This window comes from Ursus arctos, unplaced genomic scaffold (genome assembly GCF_023065955.2).
Source record: "Ursus arctos isolate Adak ecotype North America unplaced genomic scaffold, UrsArc2.0 scaffold_25, whole genome shotgun sequence".
Classification (NCBI taxonomy): domain Eukaryota; kingdom Metazoa; phylum Chordata; class Mammalia; order Carnivora; family Ursidae; genus Ursus; species Ursus arctos.
In genome coordinates, this window is record NW_026622930.1 from 20,996,633 (window position 1) to 21,020,523 (window position 23,891).

At 35.2% G+C, this 23,891-nt stretch overlaps 1 protein-coding gene across 7 annotated transcripts in view; it reads left to right on the plus strand.

Moving 5' to 3' along the window:
• Positions 1-23,891, plus strand: part of CEP128 (centrosomal protein 128) — a 500,403-nt gene that overhangs the window by 149,464 nt on the left and 327,048 nt on the right. For all 7 annotated transcript variants that reach the window (XM_057318321.1, XM_057318320.1, XM_057318322.1 and 4 more), the window contains 4 exons: positions 7,073-7,199; positions 8,242-8,360; positions 11,335-11,426; positions 15,220-15,292. In XM_057318321.1, coding sequence (XP_057174304.1) covers positions 7,073-7,199; positions 8,242-8,360; positions 11,335-11,426; positions 15,220-15,292 — 411 coding nt within the window. The remainder of the gene's footprint in view (positions 1-7,072; positions 7,200-8,241; positions 8,361-11,334; positions 11,427-15,219; positions 15,293-23,891) is intronic.

Below are 23,891 nucleotides of genomic sequence, written 5' to 3' on the forward strand. Positions count from 1 at the left end.
TAGTGTTAGGTGAGAAGAAAACTCAATCTTTAGGCAGAATATTTTCCAATTTCTGCTAACTATGCTGCTAAGTGAGTGCAGTTCTCTAACATGAGCAAATTTGCATGCATTTCTGTAGAATCTATATGTTAGGGGACGTTTTTTCTTAGTATGAAAATAAGAGACAATTTAGAGTAAGAAAAGTATCTGAAGAAACTAAATGGGATCTTTACATGGTTTCCAGAATTCAAGCCTACTTTAAGATTTGTTTATTTGAGAGAGAGAGAGAGAAAGAGAATGTTCATGGGTTCGCACACGCACACAAACAGGGGGAGGGGCAGAGGGAGAGAGGGAGAGAGAATCCTTGAGCAGACTCTGCGCTGACTGCAGAGCTCAACGTGGGGCTTGATCTCAGCACCCTGAGATCATGACCTGAGTCAAAACCAAGAGTTGGCCATTTAACTGACGGAGCCACCCAGGCACCCCAAGCCTAAAGTGCAGCATTTATAATTTTTACTAAGGTTATTGCTGGCTTTTTTTTTTTTAAGTTGTGTTTTTCATTTGTGTGGAAGCTAATTATTTGATGATTGTTTAGTATCTACTATACGTATGTGTGAATAATGACTACTCCTAGTTTATTTCTATTATGGTCTCTGTCCAATAATCGTAAATCTTTTAAGAATTTTCTCGTGATTATGTTTTGCACAAATTATGTTTATGCACAAATCTATGCGTATTTGCCATGTGTGATTTTCCTTTTTCTCTCCCACAATGAGCATAGTCAAATATGGAATTAGTTTTGCTGAGAATGTGAATTTGTGAGATACGATGATTATTAGTGAAGCAGTTACTGTTGCTCTGTATTTACCAAGAAAGATTATACATGTGGTTCTTTACCATTTCTCATTTTCTCTTATTGAAGCCAAGTTTTATTGAATGATGTATTTCTTAGGCATTTCTGATACTGTTTGTGGAGGTGGTGCCTTAGTTTCCTGCTGTTTACTATTGCTTGGAAACCTTATGTTCCTAGGGACTGGTCAAGAAGTTTGCTATGAATTTTGGAAAGTCAGTATTTTTAACTTAAAAAAACAAACCAGAGTTCCAGGCCCAGGTAGGTAGAGTTAGCATATTGCTCACTGGGTACTCTATAAAACCACTACTGAATGCACGGAGCAGCTATTTGAGGACTCTGAAAAGTAAATGCAGGCAGTCCTTGTTGCATGGTTTTGATGTGCATGAGTTTCATTCCCCGGTTTGGTCAATAACACCAGTCCCCAAACAACACAATTTGAATTTCAGTTAACAAAGTTTATTAACTATGAGTAACTGCAAAAAGTACATCCTTTGCTGCTAGCTCTTCAGGTCACACAGTACTGTGTAACAGATCACTGCTTTTGAAGTCCGTTGCTGATTGGTCACAGATAGTAAAACGTATGTTGTGTTCCTTCCTTGTCTTCTAATGATAAACCTGTGGTGTGCTATTTTACAAAAATAAATAATAATAAAGGAATCGGCTAACAGTGGAACAATAAGTGAAAAGCGATAGTGCTGGAAGTGAAATGTGAATCGTATTATGAAGGAATTCTGTGTGGAGGTATAAAGAAATAGCTGCTCATAGTGGGAATATTGGCACTGCTGCTATTCAAGAGTCCCTAGATATACGCCAGAGACATTTAGTGAAATCATTTTTAGGGAATGACAAATTCTCCGAAAGAGTTTCTCCAGATTAAAACATCCCATTTTTCATTCCATTTATTTTTTGCTCTTCTATTCATTGCCTACAATCATCGTAGTAAAAACTTCTTTTTTTTTTTTTTTTAAAGATTTTATTTATTTATTCGACAGAGATAGAGACAGTCAGCGAGAGAGGGAACACAAGCAGGGGGAGTGGGAGAGGAAGAAGCAGGCTCATAGCAGAAGAGCCTGATGTGGGGCTCGATCCCAGATCGCCGGGATCACGCCCTGAGCCGAAGGCAGACACTTAACCGCTGTGCCACCCAGGCGCCCCCGTAGTAAAAACTTCTATATACTGAGCAAACTAATCTTCCCTAGGCACTGTTCTAATTATTTTACATACAGTGTCTTATTGTGCCCTCAAAACAATTATGTGAGAATTTTAGCTATGTTGTGAAATATGTGGCTAGGAACAGAAGCAGAAACAAAAGTAGCACAGCTGAGGGAATCACTGCCAGGCTTCCCCCTGGTCTTTTGGAATCATGATGTTTTCAATGATCATACCTCTTATTTGGAGTACCCACTGATGCCTGGGTGATTTCCTTTCATAGACTTGCTTTTCAATGTAGTCAGTCCTTTTGAGTGATATACTCTTTTCCAGTTCATTAAACTTGACTTCTGTTTTGTCTCTAATTAGAGTCTTTTACGTAGAGCCATCACAGAACTTTCTCTATGAGAGCACAGAGCTCTATGAGAATTTTAAAGTTTTATATTTTTATTTTATTTTATTAATTAATTTATTTTTAAAGATTTTATTTATTTGACAGAGAGAGCACAAGCAGGGGGAGCAGTGGAGGGAGAGGGAGAGGTGGTTCCCCGCTGAGCTGGGAGACCAATGTGGGGCTCGGTCCCAGGAACCTGAGATCGTGACCTGAGCTGAAGGCAGACACTTAACCGACTGAGCCACCCAGGCATCCTGATATTTTTATTTTAATGTTAATCTAAAAGCTTATGTAGTTTTACACAATTTCATTTATCTACTAGTTTCCAGAATAATGAGTCGGTTTCCTAGCATGCTCTAGTAGTGACCAATGATTTTTTTTCTCTTTGAGGATCATTAACTCACAAATCTATGCGTATTTGTAGTGTTTGAATCCATTGTAGTTAATATTTCCATTGATGCTCAAATTATTTCATCATTGCCTAGAGAGAGACTTCTCAACTTCAAAGTTTAAAATCGTATCCTAAAAAAATATCATATCTTGACAATTTGGATAAACTATCTTTATAATTGCCATTCAATTTCAGTGCCCAAGTTTTATTTGTATTCGTACCAGTACATAGTAGGAATGTTTCAATGATTTTAGTCTAAAATCAAATGAACGGAGGTAAATGAATAGACCTAATATGTAAAGAATACAGTCATCTCAAGTTGAGGTGAAAAATATGGCATAGCATGTTCTATGATGCTGGTTTTACAGTATTTTAGATAGGGGAACTAGGTGGAAAATGGAATCATCATTTGGTACCTGCACAGCTAGCCACGCTAAACTCTTAGAACATGTACCATTGGAGTCAGTACCACAGTCTTGTGCGGAGCATTGATTTGGCTTCAGCAAAATAACCTCATCCATCACAGTAAATTAATCTTAAATTGAGTTTTATTAGTGCTTTTTTTTTCCATTTCATATCAAGTTTGGTTTGCTTTTAGCACCTAGTTAGGGGTTAAATTCTTAAAGAGTTTAAAACAATTTTTATAATTGTATTATTTCTTTATCTCTTTGTTTTTGTGTTTTAGGAGTTATCAGATCGGTTTCATGCATCACAGATTTTGTGCGGCATCTCTTGTGCTATTGCTACTTTAGGTGTAGGTTTTTTTTTTTAAAGATTTTATTTATTTGATATAGAGTGAGAAAGAGAGAGCACAGGCAGTGGGGGGAGTGTCAGAGGGAGAGAGACAAACAGATACCCACTGAGCAGGGAGCTGGACACTGGGTTTGATCCCAGGACCCAAGATCATGATTGAGCCCAAGGCAGATGCTTAATCAACTGAGCTACCCAGGCGCTCCAGTAAGTGTAGATTTTAATTCAATTATATTTTCATTTTTGTATCTTAGGTGGAGGACCTGTTTTTGCCATGATATTTGTAGGCGTAATTAAAAAATATTTATCTCATTTACCTTTTACATTATAGCTTTTGGTCTTTATATATCAGCCTGTTCATCTATTCAATGGCTTCTGATGTATCTTTTTAAAATTTTAAAAGGAGGTTGCCAAATAGTTTGTCTTACTTTTTATCTTATTTCTGAAATGATTATATTTCCAACATCTGTTATTACTTCTAGATTTTGGGGTAATGTATCATTTCTCTTATTCTGTAATATTTTCCATATGGTTCCGTGATGGGTTTTTTGTTGTTGTTGTTGTTGTCAGTAGGGGTTGTGTGTCTGTATGTGTGGAAATTCATTTTATTCATCAGCTTTTAGCTACAGCTTAGGATTTGTTAGCAGTAAGCCCACACGAAAAGGATGATGGCAAGTTGTGCTTCTGGCATTGGTAGGTAAGATTATTTTGGATAACCTCTCCTATTCAGAACAACTAGAGAGGCAAAAAAAAAAAAAAAAAAAAGAAAGTAAAAAATATTATGCCTCTATTAGAGAACAACCAAGTAAGTGAGGAATTTTGTAGTCTAGATCTGGTAAAGATCTGTCAAAAATGGAAGTCCAGAAGGATGAGTTGTGCATTTGTGACTCTTCCCTTAAGGCGCAGCTGATTTCAAAAGAGATGGCTTAGAAGCAGAGAGGATCGAATCAAAGCTATCAATAGACTGGAGAGGCCAGGGAGACCAACACTGGAGTTCAGGAATTTCCCAGCTTTCACTGGAGACCCCAAAGAATGATAGCCTAGGAAAAATGATGAGCTGAAAATGAGAGAAGTGATAAACTGAAAATAGACCTGTCCTGATGGGGGCAGAAGCTCAGCTTTGAATCGTCTTGGTTCCTAACTAGGTTAAGGTTATTTGGGTTTCCTAGTGACCCTAGCCCGACTTCCTGCTAGAAGCAAAACCAGATCCCTTCTAGAGGAAGATGTCATCATCCAGAGCTTTAAATAATCTCCACAAATTTTCATATACAATGTCTATCACATGATAAATAATTAGGCATAAGAAAATACCAGAGGTAACTGAAAATCAAGGGAAAAAAACAGACAATAGTAACATAAATGAGAATATAAAAAATTCTGATTAACTCATTCAAGAAATTAAAAGACAAGATTGAGAATCTTGACAAAGAATTGGAAACTCTAAAAAAGAACCAAATGAAAATTACAGAAACTGAATAATATAAGTAAAATAAGCAAATAAATAAATTAAAACTAATCCTGTGAAAGTATGGATTAAATAGCAGTTGGTATTACATTGAAGAGAGAATTAATGAGTCAGATAGGCCAGCATAAGATACCCAAAAAAGAAAAATGAACAAATGAAAGAATGAATAATATAGAAAAGAGCATGAATGACATATAGGATTTGGTAAAAAGGTAACTGGAATATAACGATTTTTAGAAAGAGAGGGAGGAAGGAGAGAAAGGGGCAGAAACAATGTTTGAAGAGATGGCTGAGAATTTATAACACAGGAAAGATATCAAGGTACAGATTCCATGATCTCTGGGTCAAAAATGAGTTAACTACAAATAAAACTTCACATTGTTATATCAGAGTAAAACCATTAACAATCAGAGTCAAATGAAATCTTAATAATTAGAGCTTTTTAAAAAGGACAGACTACCCACAAAAAAAAAGCAGTAATAAGAAATAACAGCTTACTTTGTTTCTAAAAGGATACTGACATCAGACTTCACTTGAAAGATGTGAATAATAAAGATAAACACAGAAAAAGTTAATAGAGCTGGTTCTGTCACTAACTTGTGTGATCTAAAGTCATTTTATATTTCTAGTCCTTTTTTCGTGTTACAGTTTAGATTTGAACTTCTTAACATGGTTTAATTTTATTCAGAGCTTGTCAGAGGTTACTGATACACTATTTTGTGTTCACTGTATAAAATCTTTGGTCTACTTACATGTTAGATTTAATTTTATTTTACTTACATATAATACCTCTCAAGGTAGACCTTGTTTTCCTCGGCCTTCTCTCTGTATTTCTCTGGATTAATAGAGAACCCAATTTGTATAACCCAACTCAGGGAAGCAGGGGACAGAGAGTGTGAAAATATTAGCCTCCCCCCCCCCCCCCAGAAATGAGAGCAACATTAGAGGTGCATTCCTGAAATTTTATTTCTTTTAATCCAGACTGTTTTATCCTTGGTGCTGCAGAAGAGCTAAATCCAAATAACCAAAATGAGAAAGGATTTGCTTATTTGTTGTCCATATTCTGATTCATCCGTGCTTTCTCTTCATCCAAGGCTACTTTTTTTTCCTGCACAGTTCCCCAAGGAAACCAAGTTGTTCTCTCCATAAGTGGAGTTCTACTCTTTAATTCTGGCCGAATTTAGGAAACTCTGTCCTCTCAATCATTTGTTTTGACATTCTCTTTAAAGAGTTATGGGTGACTTGTTCTATGGATCTATGCATAATTTTTATTATTTTTTATTTATCCTTGGATAAGATATCTAGACCTGAAGATGCCCAGCAGGTCAGGGTCTGTGGTACTCTCTGTTACTTTGGGTTTCAGTTGAATCCTCTTTTCAAGTCTGTAGCTGTGTACAGCTCTGGACATTATTCTTTATATTTAGTGTCTTTTTATTTAATGTAGCTCTTTAGGTCTAAAAGTTGTCTTATATCCCCTGCTGTCTGACTCCTTAATAATCTGAAGAGAGAGTTTGGACAACTCTATTCCCTAGTATGTATTAACAGTCTGACATCTGACCACATAGTTTTCTGGGATTTGAAGTCTTTGAATGAATGAAAAAGATGTTCTGATATACAATTGGGCAATGCACATTATTTTAATAGCAGTAGTCACTGTGATAGCTGGTTAGTTTCCTGTTCGTTAAAGACCTGGGGCTTCTGAAGGAATATTTAGAAGGGAGGAAGACTGTCTCCCATCTTTCAGATATATGGCCTTGTTATATTTTTAAGTTGGGTGGCACATCAATTAGACATTTAATCTGGTTTTGAAAGCCCTTAGGTAGTAGACCTGTTTTTCACCTCTGCTAATAGAAAGACGGAATAGGTAGCAACAGATACTATTTAAAACCAAGTGTTAGAATTGATTCTGAGAATATTTTATGTTTACTATGTTTATAGTTGTTAACATACCTTGCTTCAAAATTTTTTCTGATATAAATTCTCTTCGGGAACTCAGATTATTTCAGAAATAACTTTAAAAATCTCATGTCTGTTTGTATTTGGAATTGTTTAGAGAGAATAACTTTTCCTTCATTATATTCTTTAATTTAGTTAAAAGAAAGCTTGGAACAATCAATAGGCCAACTGCGGAGTCAACGTTTATTGAGAAGCTCAGGAGGGAGAAGTATTTCTGTTACAAGTCTGAGTGCAAGTGACCTTGATGGTGGCACTGTGACAGGTAAACTCTTCAGATGTTTTGAAAACTCTCTTTTGTTGTACAAATATTTCTGAAGTCCATATTGAATACATTTAATCTTTGGAGAAATAGGACCCGTGTATATAAATAAGGCTAAGAAGAGGCAGTTGTCAGTGATTTTGTGGTGACTATTTTGAAGTGTGTTCAGTGGGACTTTGTTATTCTATTACTTTTGTTCTCAGACTGCATGGACTGCATAGAGTTTTACTTGACGAAACTTGGATTTAATTGTCTGCCTCGAATCAAAACGAATACACAAATAGGATTTACTGTGTGGTGTACTTTCTAGATGAGAAGTCTTGTCCCAGCATCATAGTTTTTCAAAGTCTGATTAAGAAATATTTTATGACTTTTGTTAAGAACAGGTGAATTTTATCTTTGGTGTGCAGCTAGATTTCAATGGCTAGATTAAAGATGTAATACTTGGTTTGCCTGTAGTTAATCTTACTCAATACTTTCCTACAACACTGAGATCACAGTTGAATGGAAAATACTTAGAATAGAATAGAAAAGTCTGCAGTGAAGAGAGGTGATTTACGTAGAAGTGAGCATCAGTAGCCTGTATTAATATTGCTGTTGATCATAATAAGGATTAAAAATTGGACATGATTAGCTATTTTTTACATAGTTTTTATTGATTTTTAAACTGTTCAGATTTTAGATTACTTTGTTGTTTGAAAAATTGTTTTATTGGTATTAAGTCACATTTTAGAAAGACATAAAAGTTATTTTTATTTACCAATTTATTATTTTTAAACAAGGGAAATACTATATTATATCTTTGAAAAGTATAGCAAATTAAAACCTGTGATGTTTTCTATCTCCAAATTATTTCTCTTGATCATTTTATCTATTTTAAGAGCAAGATCGGTGCCGATTTTGTGGCCCTAGCAAAATACTTGGGAAATAGTCTGGGTTAGGGCCTGGGTGTATATCCATGTCTGCTATATATTTTCTGAACAAAATTTTAGATTGTTTCTTCTTCTGCATGTTTTTATTCTCTTTTTTTCTTTCATCTCTGAAGAGAGCTACCGGTTTCCACCTACCTCACCCCTCAAGGACTATGGGGATCAACAGGGTACTAAGCGAATTAGGTCTAGAACTGGTGTCCGATTTGTTCGGGAGACTGACGACGTGGGCCAGGTACTTTGTATTATTCTGTAATCTGTATTTGATTTTTTTTTTAAACCAAGTAAACTATTTGATTTTCAATAAATAATTATCATCATTTATTTTGAATTTTGTAATGGAGGAGGATGTTTTGTGGAACATTCAAAGGTGAGTTTAGCTGGACATGTTTTGTTTCCTTGTACCAGTGGCTCACTCTTCTGTAAGCCCTGCTAAGTCAGCTAGTTTTTTTTCATATAAGCAAGTTAGTCTGTGTGTGGTTAGCCTATTGATTTTTTTCATTAGTGTTTTTCTGATTGTTGAATCACTGATGGAGCTATTTAATAGAAGCAGGAACTTTTATATTTTTTCATGTATTTCATGTATTCACTGAGGGTTTTGGGCATATTGGTTCTACAGATATATTTCTTTTTCTACTTCTTTAAACTTTCCTACAAGAGCTGAAAAAATTTTTTCTCGTTGCCTTGGGTAGCTAAATTAATTAGATAAGGGCTAGAGGATGTTGCTGACTTTGACATCTTTGTTTTGGTGGTTTCAGGATTGTGGGCTCAAAGTTTGTCAGGATACTCTCCTGTAGCTTTTACTTGTTATAGCATAAGATGGAAGTAACAGAACCAAGTGTACGAGAAGACACCTTGTAGGAACTTTTCCTTTACTGTGTTACTTATTTCTTTTGGTAGGTCCAACTTGCTAGAGTGGGTTATATAATGAAGCTTGGAGCAGAGAACAATATCCTAGCATGATTCATTTACTCTTTCATTCTGTTTATTTAGTGCTAGTGTTCTGGGACAGTGCTTGTGCTTGGAAACAGGAATAAGTAAAAACCTTGCCTTTTCGTGGAGTTTGTAATCTGGGGGGGGGAGGGGGTAGTTATTAATCGAATAGGTACACAAATACACCCTTAATTGTGAGCTGAGTTGCATGCTACAACAGAAAGCATAGGGCCATGGGCGTGTGTGGTAGAGGGACTTGCCCCAGTCAGGGAAGGTTTCCTGAAAAAGGCTGATGGAGCTGAGACTGGAAGGTTGAGTGAGCCATTTTAGGTAGAACAAATACTTTGGCAGGAAGGAACCTAACACCTATGAGCAACTTAAAGAAGGCATGTGGCTGAAGACGTATGAAGGGCCGAGACTGTGCATAGTCTTGTAAGGGGGTGACAATTATTTTGAAAAGATCACTCCACTTCTAGTGTGGAAAAATGGAATCGTGGGCAAACCAATTTAGAGGATATTGCTGTGTTGTGGTTGTGAGAAGCTAGTTGCTTGGATTAGGATAAATGGAGTTGGAGAGAATGGGGTGGAGGAATAGACTTAAAAGGTATTTGGTGGGTAAAATGAAAGGTCTTGAAGATCAGATGACCATTTGGGGAGGGTGGGAATGATTGAAAAGGAGGTGTCAAAGTTGAGTCCTAGGATTCTGGTTTGCAAAACTGGAAAATCACGGCAAAACCCAAGTGAATGGTCTGCTTTTCATCTACTGTATTACCTCCACTCCTTTCTTTTTAACTGTTCTTCCTGGTTTTAAGTCTCTAAAGATGACCTTTAGCTCCACATTGACTGTGTACTTTCTTAATGCCCTGCATATCATTTGTCATTTTGTTTGCATGTCTATCTCCCATGTTAAATTCTGAGCCCTTTTGTTTCCTACCCTAAATTGACAGCACTGGTTAGTTGCTCAATGTTAAATTCATTTGTTGAAAAAAAATCAATTTGTTTTTCTGCAAATCTCTATAACTTGCAATTTTTTGGTCACAAATTATAGTATACACATACATATATGGTATACATATTTACAGTTAGAAGTACAGTAATTTAAAGAAAGATCCATGTAACCACCACCCAGGCCACGCAGGCCAAGAATCGGAGTATTATCATACCCCTAAGGCTCTTTTATGCTCCTCCTTCCCCCAAGGGCTATCAACTACCCTGACTTGTATATTAATCATTCTGTAGCTTTAAAACAAAACATTTGCATTACTTACATCTTGTTTAGTATCGCCTGCGTTTAAACTTTGTACAAGTGGAATAATACTGTATGTCTTCTTTTGCTTTTTTTCAACTGATGTTCTGTTTTTGACATTCAGCCTTACTAATGTGTAGGTAGGTTTGATCATTTCATTTTTACTACTGTATTATACTCCACTGGGGAAATATATGACAATTTATTTATATCCATTCTGTTCTTAATGGACTTTTGGTTTATTTTCAATGTTTTCATTATGAACAGTATTGCTCCAAACATTCTTGTACATGGTTCCTGGTGCACGTGGGCAAGAGTTTCTCTGCAGCGTAGATTGGGATACTGTTTCATGTGGTTTAGCTGAATAGAGTTCTTGGGTAACACAGCCATGCTCATTTGTTTATGGCTACTTCTGTGCTAAAATAGCAGCATTGAGTAATTCTGACAGAGGTCATATAGCCCGAAAGCCTTAAATATTTGCTGTTATACCCTTTACAGAAAAAGTTTGCTGGCTTTTTTTTTTTTTTAAGATTTTATTTATTTATTTGACAGAGATAGAGACAGCCAGCGAGAGAGGGAACACAAGCAGGGGGAGTGGGAGAGGAAGAAGCAGGCTCATAGCGGAGGAGCCTGATGTGGGGCTCGATCCCATAATGCCGGGATTACGCCCTGAGCCGAAGGCAGACGCTTAACTGCTGTGCCACCCAGGCGCCCCGCTGGCTTCTTTTTTTTTTTTTTTAGGGTATCTAAAAGGACCAGAACTACTGGACTATAAAGGATGTGATGGTTAATTACCGTACCATAGAAGCTGTGATGGTTTATATATAAAAAGTTACATATAACTTTTTAAAAAAATTGCTTTTCTTTGGGAAAATATTTATTTCAGAATAGACATGTATTTTATTATGTCTTAATAACATTATAAAATTTGGGCATTAGTGCAAAAAATAAGTTCTTACTAACTTCAGTAAATCTTCATGGAAGAATTAAACAGAATCCTAAATGGATAACTATGCTTTGCCTTTACCAGCTTCATGCTTTTCATCAGTCCCTCCGAGACCTCAGCAGTGAACAAGTTCGGCTTGGAGATGATTTCAATCGGGAACTTGCCAGAAGAAGCCGGTAAAAGCAGAATATGGTTTTTGTTGTAGGCACGAGTTATTAGAAGAACACAATAAGTTCTGTAATTGACATGTTTACATAAATTTAAAAATCAGTGCTGTTTTTGTACGAGTATTTTAAAATTTATTAATAGAGCAGTTTACAAATCCTTTGAATTTAGAATGTACCATGACTCCATGTTAGACAAATTAATTTCATGTTTTTTTTTTTTTTTTCAGATTTTTACTTATTTATTTGAGGGGAGGAGCAGAGGGAGAGGGACAAGCAGGCTCCCTACTGAGCTGGGAGCCTCACGACTCAGAGCTTCATCCCAGGACCCTGAGATCATGACCTGAGCCAAAGGCAGACTATTAACAAACTGAGCCACCCAGGCTCCCCTAATTTCATATTTTTAAAAACATTTTAACTTACTACAGTGGAGCGCTGCCATTACAGAGAGATGCATTGTGAGACCTTAGCAAAAAGGTCGATTTGCAAATATGATGGAGAGGGCAAAAGATAGAGGCAGAGACCAATCTGTTATTTTAGCTTTCAGTTGAAATCTTCAAAAGTGATGAGTGGTTTATATCAGACAAGTCTTTGCAGTTTTATCAATTCTGGGTAATCCCCAACAAGTATCACTTTATTTAAAGTTTCTTCACTATCTTTTCATTTGCATCATCAGCAGTGACAGTTGGTTTTCATTTGGAGGCCCTATTTTTACAAGAAACCAAACTTTTTATCCCTTCTCAAGAGTCACAATCTATATACAGCAGTGATGAGGCAACAGCAAAGCTGAGTGGAAGTTTGTTTACCAGCTTCACTTGCTAACTCCCATTCCAGCTGACAAAATCATTCCACACACCAGTTTTGTGTTGCTATAGGAAAAAGGGTCAGAGCTATAAATGTAAAGCTGTGATTATCAGCTGTAGTCTGTATAATTTACCTGCTTTTAAATGAGGAAGGTAGGAAATTTAGTAGTAAGAATTAATACTTTACTAATACTCCTAGTACTAGTAGTTAGTATTATTGAACAGTTACTTCATGCCAGATAGATTTAGGTTTAAATTTTACAACAACCCTAATGAGGTAGTCATTATTATTTTTTCCAGTTTTTGAATGTGGAAAGGGGCACGAAGAGATGAAGTAACTCAGCTTGCTGGAATGCAAATGGGGCTTGTGGTCTAGTTAGGATTCAGATGTAGGCATATGGCCCCAGAGTATTTGCTCTTTACCACTTATAGTACCCTGTGGTTCAAAATCATTTTTATATGTAGCTGGTATGAATAAAGAAATGAAGTTCCTGAATTTTGAGCTATATTGTTGAGCTATATTTATTGTTAATCTTTTAAGCCGGTAAGGGATAGTTAATTTAAAATTAGGTATTTAGTTTTGACAAGTTGATAAAATCAGCAGAATGGTGTCAACATTCTAATGTAGTATGTTCTTGGATTGCTTTATTGTGTAGCTTTTACACATTTGAAGAAAGGGTACAAATTAAGCACTAGGAACATGAATTTTAGGAATTTGTCCTGTAAGAAGACAAAAGGGAACTTGTAGAGATGATTTACTTATTTAGTTTAAATGATCATTTGGATGTGCAACGGTAGACTGGGAGTTTTCTGATCCATGGGCTGGTACTGTCTGCTAAGAGTTTGTATGACCCAGAAGCAGAGAAACTTAAGCCAGATTAGGAGTCAAGTTTCTTATGAAACCTGGTGACTTAACTTTGTGAGTGAGGAAGATTTTAGGATTCCATTCTGCTTTGCTTGTACCACAAATTCTTAATTTATATTTATAAAAATATTTATAGAATGTTGCTAGATTTAACTTCCTGTGTGATTCAGAAAGATTAACATTCTCATTTAATTACTGATTTTTCATTTTTTGACATTTATTACAAAAGGTACATTGAATAAAAGTACACTAGAAAGCAAGCTTTTAGAAAGGATTAAATAAAATTTAACTTAGAACTCACTCACTTTGGATGCCATATGGAAAATTGATTTGGGAAGGGCAAGTTAGAAGACTGTTACATTAGTGTGTGAGAGATGATGGCTCGACAACGATAATGGCAAGGAAGAGATGGACGGTGATGTGTTTCAAGATATTTTTTTGAGACCGAAGAGGTAGGGATTTGGCAGTGGATTGGATATGGGGGGTAAAAGAGAATAAACCAAGGATGACTCCCAGATGTCTGACTCGAGTAGCTGGGTAGATGGTAATTCCACTTCCTGAAATACAGAAAACTGGTAGGGATAGGTCAGGTATAGAAATTAAGAGTTTGGCATTGGATGTGTGAGGTTTGAGATGCCTGTGAGACGTCCAGATGTAAAATATGCAGCTAGATATTTACTCTGGAGCTCAAAGGAAAAGTCTCTGTTAGGGATGTGAGTTTAAGAGTGGTGAGCATAGAGAAGTGGTATTTGGAAAGGGATGATATCTAGAAACTGTATGGAGAGCAGGAAGGACAGGGTTCAGGGTCAAAAAGTTCCAACATTAGAAGTCTTATATACATAGAGGAGGGGCTTGAGAAGGAACAGCTAGTGAGATGTGGGACATCCAGAAGTACGTAGAACCAAAAAGCCGAGAAGGAGGTACAAGTAAAGATATTTTCAGAGATTTAAAGACTTAGAAAATTTACCTTTTAGGGTAAATTATATCTGAGGATGTTCCTAAGAACATATAAGTAAAATAAGAGGATAACCAAGAAAGAGGAAGGTACAGGTTATGAGAAATAATAAAACTAACCCAGAAACTTGGTGAAAGTAATCCCCAGAATGATAGCCATATAGGAAATAATTCACTCTAAATTAGAGCAGGAAGTAGGTATCCTTTGAGAAGAATGTAGTCAGGAAGAAGGGAAGTAGACTCTTAATAGATGATTCTGTAAGAAGTCTGAGAAAAATATCAATGATGTGATAAATAAGGCCCATATAAGGTCAAAAGATGAGAAACTCTAGAAAAAACAAAAGTGCAGTTAAGTTAATGATGCAGATATGAAGCTGACTAATATGGAAACATGATCGAATGTAAGCAAAAAGCATCAATTCTCTGTGATGGAATAATTCCTAAGAGGTATAAATGTATTATGTAAATTACATAGGCTACCAGTAGAAAAACTAAAAATGGTAATGAGTGTATCTGAAATTGGAGAGGGGTATCAGCTAAATATTTCAAAATAGTCAATTGACAATGTCTATAGGTGAAAATGATGGAGTTAACCATTGAAAGAATGAAGTATGGAAATGGTTGAGCATGGGTGCCAATGGTGAGTGGAACCAGAGGTAAAGAGGTGTGAGAGAGGAAGGGCTTTGCATTTATTTGTTAAGTCTTTCTGTACTATTTGAGTATTTATCATGTGTGTTACTAATTTGTTGGGAAAAAAGGTAATGGGAGGTAAGTTTGTAAGGATAGCACACTCTGATGTAATTTGATTACCTGTTGCTAGCAAGGATGTGAGATCAGGTTTTGGTCCTCCATCTCCCTCACCCTTCCTTTTTAATTTAAAATGAGACATATTGCAGCCTATTTGTTTATTGAAGATGATGTTTTAGTATAGCATTGGTTCTCAAAGTATAATTCCCAAATCACCATCGGCATCAACTAGGGGTTTGTAGAAATGCACATTCTTGGGCACCATTGCGGATCTAATGATTCAACAGTCCGTCTTAAGTCCTCTGGGTGTTTCATATATTGGCTAATGTTTAAGAACCACTGCAGTAGAATATTATGTGATAACATTATGTTGTAAATTTAACTAATTGTGTATATTTTCTCAAACAGCCAACTTAAAATATTTTTCTTTGCCTAGGTCGGATGCTGAAACAAAAAGAGCTTTGGAAGAATTGACTGAAAAACTTAATGAAGCCCAAAAACAAGATGTGGTAAGAACTCTTTGTTAAAAAAAAAAATTATTTCATATGCAGATGATAGTGTGGCTGGGTTGATTGTAATCACACTGATGTGATGTGATTTTAACTTTTTGGGTGGTATGTGCCATTTTGTCTAAAATATATTCTTGCACTTCTTGTAAAATATTCATGAATTTTGGGTATTAAAGTTTTAAATGTTTACAGTGGTAATATATTAGAGATAGAATTATTATTTGTTTAATTTTTAGAGTTTCCTTATGAATATTCAAAAGAGACCCAGTGATTCCATGGCTTTTGTTAAAGGATGTTTGAGAAATTTGGAATTTCTTGATAGTGACTCTGTAGCTCTCCTAAGTATTTTCATTTCACATAACGTGTGTAATCACAATTGCTGCAGAGACCTTGCTGTCTGTTGTTGTTTGGCATGATGACAATTAAAAGTACCCCTAATTCTCAAGTTTCATTATCTCAAACTCAGGTTGTTGACAGTCATTATTCAGTGGTTTCTTTTTATCAAATCACTGTCCTTGGTTGAATTAAAGTGAAAAATGAAGTACATACAGTGTCTGTTTCTTTGCATTATAAGGTTTTTTTTTTTTTTTTTAGGAGAAAAAAATTAATAGAAATGGTCAACTCAACTTGGAAATTTACCAGCATCAGGAGCAATGTGTATTTATTCATATCCCACAGTACCTTTTGTTTTTTTAAGACCAGGAATGGTAGCAGACAGAATTTTTTTCTTAACATGTTTTATTCAAACTGAAAGTTTCCAAATATAGGCAGATATTTTTTCTGCAGTTTTTATTGTGTTTACAGTTCCTTATGTAGATATGTTGAGTTTATTTTGGAGTTTGGATTTATTAGCCACATATGCTAAGAGATGGATATGCTCTATTTTCAAAGAGATCAACTTAGTTACTCTTCTTGCAGGGAAATTTGCCCATTTCAAAAATTTGAATAAACATCTGGCCACATAAAAGCACATTCCTCTTGTGCTTTTGGTGCTGATTTCTTTGCGAAGCTCCCAGAGAGGTGAAGATATAATGTCTGTCTTCTGTTGAAATAGACAAAATCTTTGCAGTTAGTGCATAATGATATGCCAGCTGATGCTGATGTGTGATCAGGAAATGGGGTACTTCTTTTTTTTTTTTTACATAAAGTCCTAGATTTTCCAAGGCACACCAAAACCTTCAGTTTAATTTGTGCCAATCTAAAATACTTTAACTATTATACTTCAAAAAAAAATTTTTTTTCTGAGATTAACACGTTTGGTGCCTTTCTTTGTTAATTGCAGTGGTTCACACAGCAAGAAGTCTATGCCATTTTCTGATTTACATACTATCTAAACAGGAACTGAACACACACTTTGAAGAATGTAGCTCCCAGATCCTTCATAATTTACTAAATGATCTTCTTGTATATTCTAGAGTGGAACCTGTCCCCTGGCAGCAGAACCTGCCGAAGCTCTGTCTTTTTTTTTTTTTAATTTTTAATTTTCTAAATTTGTAGGTATAATTTACTTACAGAAAAGTACATGCATTAGTGTATAACTCAGTGAATTATTACAAGGTGAATAGGCCCATGTAATCACCACCCAGATCTAGAAATAAAACATTACCAGTGCACGAGAAGCCTCCTCATTCCCTATCCCAATCACTAATTATTCCTTCTTTTTCAAAGATGACTATTTTGACTTTTTACCCCATGGTTAATTTTGACTGTTTGGAATTTTTTGTAGAAGTGGAATCCTATAGGGCATGGTTTTTTGTATCTGTTTTTTGATAATCCTTAAGGTTATGATATTTCTGGGCGTTGTGTCAAGCACTTCCAGTTTGTTCATTTTTACCGCTCTTTGGTATTCCATTGTATGGATTTACTGCAATGTATTTTAACATGCTATTTGAATTATTTCAAATAAGGCTGGCTGTGATTAATCTTATTCATGATTTTAGTGCACATGTACATGCATTTCTGTTGATATGTAGCATGTAGTGCAATTGTTAGGTGCTTTCACGTTTAGTAGATACTGATAAATAGGTTTCCAAAGTGGTTTCTGGTTCCCAGAGTGCATGAATTTGCACTCCCACTGACAATCTAGGAGAATTTATATTGCTTTTCATCATTTCCAATACTTGGTATTATTAGTCTTTCAATTATAGCCAGTATATTAGATGTTTATAGTGTCTCATCATGGTTGTAATTTGCATTTTCATCATTACTAGATGATGAGCGTTTTTCACATTTTCTCTTTTCTAGAGTTTCTCATCTTTTGGCCTGATATGGGCCTTATGTATCACATCATTGATATTTTTCTCCAATTTCCTACTGAATTGTCTGTTAGGAATCCACTCCATTCTTTTTGTTTTGTTTTGTTTTTTTGTTATTTGTTTTTTGTTTTTTTTAACTTAAATTCAGTTAATTAACATATAATGTATTATTAGTTTCAGAGGTAGAGTTCAGTGATTCATCAGTCTTATATAATACCCACTGCTCATTACATCATGTGCCCTCCTTAATGTCCATCACCGATTTACCCCTTCCTCCCACCCCCTCCCCTCCAGCAACCCTCAGTTTGTTTCCTATGATTAAGAGTCTCTTATGGTTTGTCTGCCTCTCTGATTACATCTTGTTTTATTTTTCCATCCTTTCCCCTATGATCCTCTGTTTTGTTTCTTAAATTCCACATATGATGATTGTCTTTCACTGACTGACTTATTTCACTTAGCATAATACACTCTAGTTACATCCATGTCATTGCAAATGGCACTATTTCATTTTTTGATGGCTGAGTAGTATTCCATTGTATATATACATCACATCTTCTTTATCCATTCATCTGTCAACAGACATCTGAGCACCTCCCATAGTTTGGCTATTGTGAACGTTGCTGCTATAAACATTGGGGCGCAAGGTGCCCTTTCAGTTCACTATATTTGTATCTTTGGGGTAAATGCCCAGTAGTGCAATTGCTGGGTCATAGGATAGCTCTATTTTTAGCTCCTTGAGGAACCTCGATACTGTTTTCCAGAGTGGCTGCACCAACATTCCCACCAGTAGTTAAGAGGGTTCCCCTTTCTCCGCATCCTCGCCAACATTTGTTGTTTCCCGAGTTGTTAATTTCAGCCATTTTGACTGGTGTGAGGTGGTTTCTCATTTTTTTTTTTTTTTTATTTCTTTCCTGGTGGTTTTGATTTGTCTTTCCCTGATGCCGGTGATGTTGAGCATTTTTTCATGTGTCTGTTGGCCATTTCTATGTCTTCTTTGGAGAAATGCCTGTTCATGTCTTCTGCCCATTTCTTGACTGGATTTTTTGGTTTTTAAGTGTTGAGTTTGATAAGTTCTTTATAGATTTTGGATACTAGCCCTTTATCTGATAAGACATTTGCAAATACCTTCTGCCATTCTGTCGGTTGTCTTTTGGTGGTGTTGATTGTTTCCTTTGCTGTGCAAAAGCTTTTTATCTTGATGAAATCCCAATAGTTCATTTTTGCCTTGGGGTTTCCCTTGCCTTTGGAGTCACGTCTAGCAAGAAGTTGCTGCAGCCGAGGTTGAAGAGGTTGCTGCCTGTGTTCTCCTCTAGCATTTTGTTGGATTCCTATCTCTCATTTAGGTCTTTCATCTATTTTGAGTTTATTTTTGTGTATGGCTAAGAAAGTGGTCCAGTTTCATTCTTCTGCATGTGGCTGTCCAATTTTCCCAGCACCATTTGTTGAAGAGACTGTCTTTTTTCCATTGGATATTCTTTACTGCTTTGTTGAAAATTAGTTGACCATAGAGTTGAGGGTCCATTTCTGGATTCTCTGCTGTGTTCCATTGATCTATGTGTCTGTTTTTATGCCAGTACCTTACTGTCTTGGTAATTACCGCTTTGTAATATAGTTTAAAGTCTGGAATTGTGATGCCACCAGCTTTGGTTTTCTTTTTCAAAATAGGAATCCACTCCATTCTTGTTGGCTATTGGTTATTTTCTTTTTTGAGATGCCAGTTTGCTTCTTTTGCCCATCTTTTTTTTGTGTGTGTGTGTGTGTTGCTTGTCTTTTCATTATTGATTTGTGGGAGGTCTTTATTTTGTATATGAGCATTCTGTCAGTTATATATATTGCAGTGTTGTCTCCAGTTGTCTAGAGTTTTTTGTCTAATTCTTAAAACTCTCTTAATGGGTCTTATGTTGAAATTTAATCTAGTTCAGTTTTCTATCTCTTTTTTTGTGGTTGGTGTTTTTTTGACCTGTTTAAGAAATTGTTCCCTATCCTCAGATCATGAAAATATTTTCTTATGTAATATTCTAGAAGCTTATTTTTTTACCTTTTACATTAAGATCTAATATCTACTTGGAACTGATGTTTAAGGTATGAAGTAGGGATCATACATTTTATATGAATATCTAATTGATTCAGTTTCATTTATTGAAAGAACCACCCCTTTGTTATTACTTTACAGTCCTGTCTTGGTTGTAAATCAAATGTTCATATGTGCAGGCATCTGTTTCTGGATTTATTCAGTCCTCTGGTTCACTTGTCTATTCCAGTGCCCATATCACATTGTCTTGATTACTGTTATTTTATGGTAAGTTGTGATGTGGTAGAGTAATCCTTCTACTTTGTTCTTCAAGATTATCCTGTGTGTTCTTTATGCTGCATTTCTGCATACATTTTAGAGTCAGCGTGTGAAATTATTAAAAACTTAGGATCTTGATTAGATTACATTGTATGTATAGGCCAACATGGAGAGAATTGACATTTTTTATAATGTTGAATTTTCCTTTTCATGAACAGAGCAAATTCTTCCATTAATATTTTAAAGTTTTTTTTTTATCTAGAGATCCTATGTGTTATACATTAATTTTAAGATTTATTTTTTGACTTTGATATTTTTATGCCATTTTATGGAATATCACTTAAGATTAAAAATATTAACAATCTTTGTCTTTTTAAAATTTTTAAATAATTTTTTTGGAGGGAGGGGCAGAGGACGAGGGGAAGAAAGAATCTTAAGTAGGCTTCATGCTAGGCGTGGAGCCTGATCTCACAACCTTGAGATCATGACCTGAGCTGAAATCAAGAGTTGGACACTTAACTGACTGAGCCACCCAGGTGCCCCATCTTCAGGTTTCTTTATTTTTTTCCATGTCTCATTCCTTTTTGCAACCTGAGATTCCTCATCTGCCTTAAGAATATACTTTGAAATTTTCTTCAGAGTGAATCTGCATATGCCTGAACGAATCCCATTTAGGATTTCATTTGGAGTGGGTTCTTTGGTGACAGATCCTCTCTGTATTTGTTTGAAAATGTCTTTACTTCAGTTTCTTTATTGGAAGAGATTTTCACTGGATATAAATTCTAGATAGTCCTTTTCCCGCCCTATTCTGTATTTTGAAGATATTTAATCATTTTTTCACTTCTGTTGTTTCTGTTGAGAAGTCAGCTGTTAGTCTTGTTGGTGCTTTTTGTATGGTAATATATATTTTTCTCTAATTTGCTTTTGAGTTTTTCTTCTTAATTTGTTTCTCCGTAGTTTTACTATGATAAGCTTGGTTGTGTTCTTTTGATTTGTGCCTATTCTCTTTGTCTCTTATATTCATTTTAATAAATATTTGTTTGTTGTTTTTTCCTTGTTTTGAATATTTTCTTCTGACCTTTTAATTACTTGTTCTTTCTTCAACTGAATCAACTCTATTAACCCACCCACTGATTTTGTATTCTCAGTTATCACATATTTCACTTATAGAGTTTTGATTTCATTGTTTTTAACTTTGTAGTTCTTTGCCAAAATCCTCAATCTGTGTATCTGTGTGTCATAACTTCATTGTCTAGATCTTCTCAAGGTCTGTTTCTATTTCTGTTATCTCTTATTTTTCTTGGATTTTGATCACATTGTTTTTGCCTACTGTTTATTTTTGATTATCTGGTCACTTTTGTTTGACAAAAAATATATTTCATTCTTATTTGATAAGGATAAGTAATTTGATAATTATTATGTATAAGAATATATATTTAATTTTTGTTATAGATTAAGGGCCATAGCAATCATGGATTACCTTACATTTTTGTTGAGCTATTTCAGTGTTAAAACGTCAGTGCTGGATTTCATCTATTCCTAGATCACCTTATTGCTAGTGGATGACCCTTCAGGAATCTAGCCCAAAGGCTGGGGATGGGGTTGGGGAAGTTTAGGCACACCCTTTTTTGGAATGGCTCTCAACTCGTTTTTCCCCTGTGGCCCCATGCGTCTGTTAAAAACTCTGTTTGGCTTCTCAGTATCACAACTGCTTTTTCTGAAGTGGGCTGATATTTCAGGGAGAAAAGATGGACTAACCTCTCTGAGTTTCTTTCTTCTCTTTCATCTTGGTCTCATATATCTTTCCAGTGCCTTAAAACTGTTTTTTGTTTAAAATTTCTAGTTTTTAAAATTATTTTTAGTGAAAAGTTTGGTCTGAATTATCTAGGCTGTCATTTTTGGAAATGAAACTCCCTGAATGTTTTTGTATATATATGGTTTTATTACTATATTTGAGATTTCTAATACTTTTTCTAAAAGGGTTTTGCTATTTTGTAGCATTGTATGAAGTTCCTTTAACTTGGTGCATAGGTATACAACTTGTGAGCATGCTTATAACAAAGACTTTGCTTCACACTCAGGTATCCCCAATGTTCTGAGATTTTTGTAGTTTTGAGTAAGCTGTGGACAGTTGTACTGTCATGCTGTTTTTTGATGTTAGTTAGGATAGTTTGAGTTTGGAGTTTGAAAATACTAATTTGCATAGTGCACATTACATTTGTTAATGTTTTACCTTTCACTGATTACAAAGAACCCATAATGAAGAGTTATTTCATTTTTATTTCTTTTATATAGCAGATAAAACTAGTACGTATTATCTACAGTCAAGAGTGTTAATGGGGGTCTGAAATATAATTACTGAGCTAAAAGTTAACAGCTGAATTCAAAGAAAGTCCAGCTTCTTTTACCCTTATCACCATGTATCAAGAATTACTACACATCAGATAGAGCTATGATTGCACAACTGGATGTCACACCTCACTAGTGCTCAATTCATTGGTGTAATTGGTGTATACAACTCACCAGTTTACCTAGCTGTCCAGTGTGCCCAGCTCATTAGGACATATTCTTTTATATCGTCTAAACCTAGAAAATTATAGACACTTAATTGTGCCCTTGGTTGAATTGTTCAACTGCTAGTTCCTCCCATCAAGTTGTGTTGCTACAGCTTGTTTTGTGTTTTCTGTAATTTGCTTTCAAAGTAGGGGTGTCTCCTAATTGAGGGCATCTCATACCTCCTGTGGGTGTATGTAGTCTTGATTAAGAAACAATTGTCTAATGCCAAACTTAAAAATCATATTGTTGAATTTTAGAAGGTCTTCTGAAGGCCACATAGTGCTTGCTTCCAATTTATACAAGGCTTTATATAGATTTTCTGAGTCACTTATTCCAATTGAAGTCAACATTTACATTTTATAACTGTTTGACATATTGTGTTGTATTTGTGAATTCATGATCGCATGCTGTCAGAGAACATGCAGTTTTGTTATTTGAACGTTAAACTTCTCAGAGGCTGCAGCTGTTTCCCCTCTCCAGATTTAAGTTCGAAATAAAATTACCAAAGTGATGCATGTTCACTGGAAAACTTTAAAATGTTGTACAAATATATAAAGAAAAATGAATGACTGCCACTATCTCTCACCAATTTTGGTTTCTGTTGGTACTCACTGTTATTCACATTTATTGTGCATTATTCTGAGGCTACAGTTGTTTATCATGCATTTTCTCAGTAACTAAAATATATCTTATAAAAGTTTATAGGACACAATTTCCTGTGAGAGGCAAAAAGTGTTGGTTCCTATCAGACATGCCAAGATTTGATTTGTTAATCCTTTATGATTCATAGACTTTTGATTGTTTAGTTTCTTTTATACTTCCCATTAGAAGGGCATAGTTATTTATAACATGATGTTATGGAAAATATTTTCTTTTAAGACCTAATTTTGGTAATAAGCAATCAATATTGCATGGGCCTCATACTGCAGGGGAAATTTCAGTTCATTAGTTGTCTAGATTCTATCCATTTGAGTGTGATATGAGTACTTACTAAGTTTGATTACTCATGGAGGAAAAGTCAGTTTTATTTTAGTTTTCTATAGGAGGGTCACTGTTTAAATTAAAAATCTAAACATGGATCCAGCTGTTGCTGGAAGAGTTGGTCATTAATTGAACTCTGAGAATTCTGTCAGCACTGCATTTAGGATAACATGGTTGTTGCGTAGATTACAGCAACAGAATGTACAACAAGTATATACTGAAATGGATTTTAAACCAGCAGATATTGTTCAAGGTATGAAGAATCAGCATATTGAAAAGCCATAATACAATCCCATAAACAATGCTTTTTCTCTTATTTTGCCTTCTTTCATTTAAATGCTAACATTAAAAGCTATTCTTATTTGTATTTTGCTATTTTACTATTTTTATATCTATAGAGATTTAGGACTTTTTCATTTAGTAGTAAATTGAGTCATATCAACTCTGATAAAAATGAATTTTTGGTGTTAAGCAACATGGTTAATATTTTTCTTTTAGGTATCGGAAATGGAAAACA